This window comes from Haliotis rubra, unplaced genomic scaffold, assembly GCF_003918875.1.
Source record: "Haliotis rubra isolate DU_JTF1 unplaced genomic scaffold, ASM391887v1 Scf26, whole genome shotgun sequence".
In the NCBI taxonomy this organism is placed as follows: domain Eukaryota; kingdom Metazoa; phylum Mollusca; class Gastropoda; order Lepetellida; family Haliotidae; genus Haliotis; species Haliotis rubra.
Window position 1 is genome coordinate 2,460,991 of NW_025766669.1, and position 7,175 is coordinate 2,468,165.

Sequence of the window (7,175 nt, forward strand, 5' to 3'; positions counted from 1 at the left end):
TGCCATGATATTGCTGGAATATTTCTAAAAGCAACTCATAACATACTTACTCCCCATGTTAAGTTCACCTCAGGGGATAGCATCACGTGTCATGTCGTCAAGTGAAGTGTCACATTGTACAGATCTTGCTGAACGTCTAAATAACCATCACATTTCTAGAAAAATTCCACCAGGCCTTTGATGGTGAAACCTCCCTGTAGTAAGTCAGGGAGTTTAGTTTTACGCCGCACACATCAATATTCCAGCTATATGGCGGCTGTTTGTAAATCGAGTTTAGACCAGAAAATCCAGTGATCAACAGCAAGAGCATCAATCTGCTTAATTGGGAACCGATGACATGTGTCAAGCAAGTCAGCAAGCCTGACCACCCGATCCTGTCAGTCGCCTCTTATGAAAAGCATGGGTTACTGAAGGTCAGTTCTAACCCGGATCTTCACGGTGAAACCTCTAGATAGACTTAGTTGTAATTTGTCTTTCCCTGAAATGTGAATGTAACGTAACTGACCGCTACAGAGAAATATAGATGTGGTAACCTAGAGCTGATGGTAAACTCCCCGACAGGAAGGGGATATTCACAAGTGACAAGGGAAATCCATTTCTAGTGACACAGGTGAACCAGCGACTGGTTCATTATCATACACACCTGCAGGAAACTTCACATCCATAATACTGACTTCAAACAGTCCTTGCGTAAGTTACGTCCCATGGCAGCCTGGAAGAAGCCTCTGCACACAGCCCTGCATTAGCAGCTTTCTCGTGTTCCGACCACAGCAATAGTTTCTGGTCTGTTGTCTCTGTTTCTCACTGTGACTGAGGTCAGCCTACCATGACATGTGTTGTTACAGGTGTAACTGAAGGGATAGCATTACTGGATAGCCTACATGGGAATAACCTGTGCTGTCGTCTGTCAGGGGAAGGAGGGAGAGAAGGAGTTATGTTCTTTGAAGTTCATAAACTGTCATAAAAGTTCACAAATACACAAGTATACCACATACCTGCATATAATGATGAACATATATTCATATATGAGAGAGAGAGAGAGGAGAGAGAGAGAGAGAGAAAGAGAGGGGGAGAGAGGGAAAGTGGGAGAGAGAGGGGGAGAGAGAAAGAGAAGGGGAGATAGAGAGAAGGGGAGAGAGGGAAAGTGGGAGAGAGGGTGAGAGAGGGAGAAAGAAAGAAAGAGAGAAAGAGGGAGGGAGGGAGGGTGTAGGGCTTGTGCTAAGTTCACGATATAGCAGTAGCATTATCATAATCCACAGAGAATGTGAAATATTGGAAGTAGATTTATATCCTCATTTGAATAACTGATGACGAGTTCTGCCAGGATGTGTCTCCACAGGGCCGTACAATATCACAGGTGTCTCATAGGCTTCATTAACCACAAGGAACATAACATATTGTCATAGTGTTGAATTACAGACATCTCTTCACATAACCGAAGCTGAATAGTTCTTAAGTGCTTAGTCGGATTGGAAATAATTACGAAGCCATAATCAGGGTCGCAGTATGGAAGTGCGAAAACATAACGTATTGGGTGGATTTAGTAATGAGTTGTATCCTTCGAGCATTTACATAGTTCCATAATGTGAGTCACAATATTTGCAGGAATATTTTGTTTTTTCTTTATGCTGCTTATTTAAACAAAGAAAATGTCAACACCTTTATCTGAAAATGAGGTAATAACTGCAAGTTGCAACACTGCAGCCACATTACAGTCACATTATCTTTCATATTAATGACGTTATATACTCCGAACTACTGTATTTACGTTCTGATTAATATTTTTGCTTTTGTGCTATAAACATAATACTTAGTAACTTTTAATACATTTCAGGCCTAATCTGGAGGATTCAGAAGTATTTTCCTATGAAGACAGGATTTGTTCGGCAAATGAATCTGAAACTCCTGCAGTGACAGAAAACAGTACAGCTTGTTTTCAAAAGAAAGAGAAAAAAGATGCAGGGCACAAATTGACATTTGAATCCAAGTGGCAAGAGGACAGGCCTTGGTTGAAATATCAAGATGTCCAAAATGAAGATGGCGTCAAATATGGCATGATGTTTTGTTCTCTTTGTCAAAAGTGGAATACAAAAGGGAGAAATGGATCCATGGTATGGAATAAGGAGGGATGTGAGACCATTAGACTTGACAAAGTGTCATTGCATGAAAACTCACCGATGCATCAAGATGCAATTTCACATGAGGAGGAGGAAGCAGTTTCAATTAAGAATGCTTTCAGGAACTTTTCTGGACAAGAAAAGGCTGCCCTAGTAGATGCACAGAAAGTTTTGTATTTTCTTATAAAGCACAACTTGCCACATACCACACTTTTTGGACCTTTAATTGATTTATGCATTGAACTTGGAGCTCCTAACATTGCCAACCTTTACTGTGGTAAGAATGCATCTTACAAGGGTCATAGGGCAATACAAGAGTTTGTTGAATGCCAAGCTGAAGTTGTGGAAGAGGAAGTGGAGAAGAAAATGAAGGAGAGCACTTCATTTGGACTCATGCTTGATGAGTATACAGATGTTTCAACGAGGAAACATCTTGCTTTTGTTGGACGTTATGTTGAGGATGGGGAGTCCAAGCTAGCTTACCTTTGTGATCAGGAAATCCTGAATGGAACTGCAGACACAATAGTTGAGTCTGTGAAGGGTTATTTGACAGAAGCAAACCTCAACCCAAAGAAGATGACATGTTTTGCTAGTGATGGACCAGCTGTGATGGTTGGAAAACGAAAAGGGGTTGTCACACAGCTGAAGAAAGACAATCCTGCTATGATCGATGTCCACTGCATCAACCACAGACTACAACTTGCCATAAGCTCTGCATTTAAATCTGTGACAGCAATTGGATGTGTTGATGAACTGTTGATGGGGCTGTTTAAATATTACCACTACAGCACAGTTAGATCGAAAAGCCTGGAGAAAATGCAGATTTTGACAAAAGAAATGGAAGGCTCAGAATCTGGAAATCCCATCACAATCAAGAAGACAGTGCATACCAGGTGGTTGAGCCATGAGAGAGCAGTACATGCAGTCAGGCAGTGTTACCCAGCAATTCTTGCAGATCTGGAAAATGCAGTTGGAATGGGCAATGACAAGAGGGCTGGTGACAAGCTTAGTGTAACTGCTGAAGGACTTTACAAACAGCTGAAGTCATATGACAAATTGTACTTCATCCTGCTCCTCTGTGATGTCTGTTCCATGTTGGCTAACCTGACAAAGCTTTTTGAGAGGAGAGATTTGGACTTGAGTATTGTTGAACCACAACTTCGCAGCAGTGTAGCTTCACTGAAGAGGATGAAGGAGAAGCCAGGCCCATATCTCTCAAAAGTTGACCAGCTCACTTCCCAGTATGGTATAGAGATGACCAAAAGCAGGCAGATAAATGTACAGTCTTCAATGGATACCTTCCTTGACCTACTGATTGGAAACTTAGAAGACAGACTGCAAGCTACACCAGTCCTCACAAGTCTGTCAGCCCTTGACCTGAGGAAAGCTGGGGATTCCTCATTTCTCACCTTTCATGGAGATGCTGAGGTATGCTTGTTGTACATGATATTGTTGCATTATTTAAAATTATTGGTAGTTAGAGTTCCTGAAAACTGAAATAAACCGGACAACATCTTTATAATGTACATGAAGTTATAAATGAAATAAACCATTTTATGATTGATTTGTACCTATATCTATATATCTATATATAATCAATAATTTCTAAACAAATATTTATTATGACTTCATTGTTGTTAATATTACAAGTAGCTATTTGTATTTTATATCTCTTACAGGTGTCAGACCTTGCAGAACAGTAATGAGTTCCAGTTGGATACATGACCAAAGTCTTCTTGAGTGGAATCAAGTGAAGGAACTCTTCTCCGATGATCTTGACACGAGCTCACCTGCAGCCATGCTCAAAACATTGACAAGCCTGAAGCCACAGCTGGGCAACCTGTATCCATGCATGGTCAAGCTGCTGAGTGTTTATGCTACAGTCATCCTGTCAACATCAGAAGTGGAGAGGGTTTTCTCAAGAGTGAAGCTCATTGTTACTGACCACAGAAACAGACTGAGTGTGAAGAACTGCAACAGGCTCTTGATGATAAGCATGAACACATCTTCCACAGCTGACATTGACATGGACAAAGTTGTTGCAAAATTCCTGTCCAGGAAGAACAGGAAAATCTGAGACTGTACAAAGAATACAATGATTTATATCAACACTTGGTTATTTTTAGTTTTTATTTTATGTCGAGGTTACGTGAAATAACTGTGCTCTTTGAGCCTTACTTGGAAATCTGTCATTGCATGCCCCTTTCGTAATAGGGGTGCCCTTTTTGAAATTCAGTTGCCCTGCCCTTTTTGAATCCTGGGGGAAACTCTATCTTTCCAAAGGTAAATGCATTCCTATACCATTACACAGTATCACAGGTATACTACAGCATAAATTAACATGCATAGCATGAAATATATGTGACATAAAGGGGAAAATAAATACATACCGTTGCAATGTTTCTCCTAGTCTGCGTCAGTCCATGAACCATTTGATTTTCCTCCCATTTGATATTGCCTTTAGTTTAATACTGTAGTTAAATGAAGCAAGTCTAGATTTTCCCCACAATCTTCAATCTCAAAGGGGCTCCATTTCTATTTAAATTGTAGTTTAACTATCAATTTGTAAGACTAGTCCTGATGACTTTTGTAAACAATAATTCACAACTCCTCAAAGCTTGTAGCTAGTCCTGCATGAAGTATGTTTATATTTCTCTCCATTACATTCAGGATCAAACTGTAGCAAACTAAAACACTATGCCCTGGTTCAGCCTTCAAATGCTAAGTATCAGTGAGGACTCTCATCACTGAATGTCTACTTGTGTCACAGTTCTGTAGTCTTGTGCTAGCAATCTGTTCATGAATTCAAAGTCTGCTAAGAGGTCCTCAGGACAAAAAAACTATCGCCATTGATCCCACAAACAATGACATCTGATAAAATGGCAAAATACAAAGGTCACAAATAGTAATAGGTGTCATAAGTGTTAATGACTAGTATTGTTGTCATGAGTCACAAAGCACTTCAAATAGTTATAATGATATCCATAATATCCGATTTAGTACTCAAAAGATCGGTGAAGGTTTTATGTTATGTAATTGATGAAAAGGGTGAGTCACCAGCGGGATTGACCCAAAAGTCTGTACTTAAGGCTAATAAACGTCCTGCTAGTACCCTGCCATGATATCACCGGAGAAATGGTGAAGAATTAAGGATTCACTGACTGACTGACTGACTGACTGACTGAGTTTGGTTTTACGCCGCTTTTAGCAATATTCCAGCAACATCACGGCGGGGGACACCAGAAATGGGCTTCACACATTGTACCCATGTGGGGAATGGAACCCGGGCCTTCGGAGTGACGTAGTACACACGTGTTGGTTCTTGGTAGGATTATAGGGCCCCGTCAACCAATACAGGCAACCAAATGGATCTAGACCTCTAACTGTGACTTGGTTGAATGGGTGACATTGTACAAATGCTCAAGACCTCGAACCTGGGTCTTCGGCGTGACGAGCCAACGCTTTAACCATTAGGCTACCCCACCGCCCCAATTAAGGATTCAATATTAACTAACAAATAGATAGTTTACATATGATTGATATAAATATATCATTCTGCAGAGCACCAGATAAGATTTAGCTCATGTGGGTACTGTACCCACTGTATTATTTTGGAAAGGGTATTACGAATGTTGAGTGGGTATTTCATTTTCCATTACCCACTGCTTTCAAATATGTGCGTATTTCAGTCATTTTACTCACCTAAGTATTGTGTCATTGAGTAAGTTTACTAAGCAGGTATGTTCTGCCTTATGTCATACCTAATCAAAACCAACTTAAATATAATGATTTCATAAAAAATCACTCATCCTATACCGACAGTACAACACTAGTCCTATACTAACAGTACAACTTGATAGCAATCGATGTCTTTTTCATTACGCAAGCGATTTTCATTATTATATATTCCGTACGCATTTGTTTTAAACTTTTTGTGTATCTAACATTTTAAATGCGTAATTGGTACGCAACAATTATTTTTCAATGCGTAATTGGAAATTTTCTATGCGTATTTTACCTGGATACGCAGCTTATCTGGGCCTCTGATTCTGTACACTTAAGGTATGTAATTTGATAGCTTCTTTATTAAACAAAGAAACAGAAAATAACTATCGCTGTAATTTTGACCTACAAAGGTAATACATCAAAAGAAATTTAAAAACATTAAGGTGTTGTCAGTAGTAAGCATAACAATCGATAGTTTCAACAGTTATAAATAGAACATATCATATGTCAGAAAAAAGTTTTGATAGTGTATTAATTTATAGGAATTGTAAAATTATACTCACTCACTCTATCTGAGTCTCCAATGGAGGAGGTGAGGTGAGGTGAGGTGAAAGATTATTTCACTCACATGACGACGTGCATGTGTGTGTATGTGTGGCTGCTTGTACTAGCCCAGACTTAAGCTGGTTTTATAGTGCTAGCTCACTGAGATACCATGCCGCAGTTAAGCATGGATACCCCACTCAGACACATTATATTGACTCCGAGCTGACCAGTCCTTGTTGTACCAATTAATGCCGAGCGCCAGGCAGGGATAAAAAAGTACCATATTTTAACATCTTTTGGCATGACGTGGCCAGGGATTGAAACTGCGACCTTCCACTCTCCGGGCGGACGCTCTAACCACTACACCACAGAGGCGGTTCCAACAGATGAAAATGGACAATATTCGCATCACTACTTCACATTGATCAATAATTTATCAAGCCTTTAGGTTGGTTTCATATCAAGAATTATAAACAATCATGATACAATTGCAATAGGGAAAATACCCCGTAATTACAAATGTGTGTCAATGGTTGCTTGGATTTGAACTGTATTTCATACAAGGCACATATGAATTTCATGACAGTATTTGACATAATATACTCTTTAAAAAAAGCAGGGGAACAGGAACTCTCAATTTAGATAGGAAGTATAAGTATTGACAACTTTTCAAAGACAGACATCTTATGAACACACCACCATTTCTCTTTATCAGCATCCCTTAACACAACGCATGGGATGCATGTCCACAACACAGTAGCCCCATACACGTGCATGGGGTGTCAT

The 7,175-nt window shown here is 39.7% G+C and overlaps 1 protein-coding gene across 1 annotated transcript; it reads left to right on the forward strand.

The window, feature by feature from the left end:
- The first annotated feature begins 2,108 nt into the window (after positions 1–2,108).
- On the forward strand, positions 2,109–3,614 carry LOC124280001 (zinc finger protein 862-like). Its single transcript, XM_046715881.1, has one exon. The coding sequence runs from the start codon at positions 2,109–2,111 to the stop codon at positions 3,612–3,614; it is 1,506 nt and encodes a 501-aa protein (XP_046571837.1).
- The last annotated feature ends 3,561 nt before the right edge of the window (positions 3,615–7,175 follow it).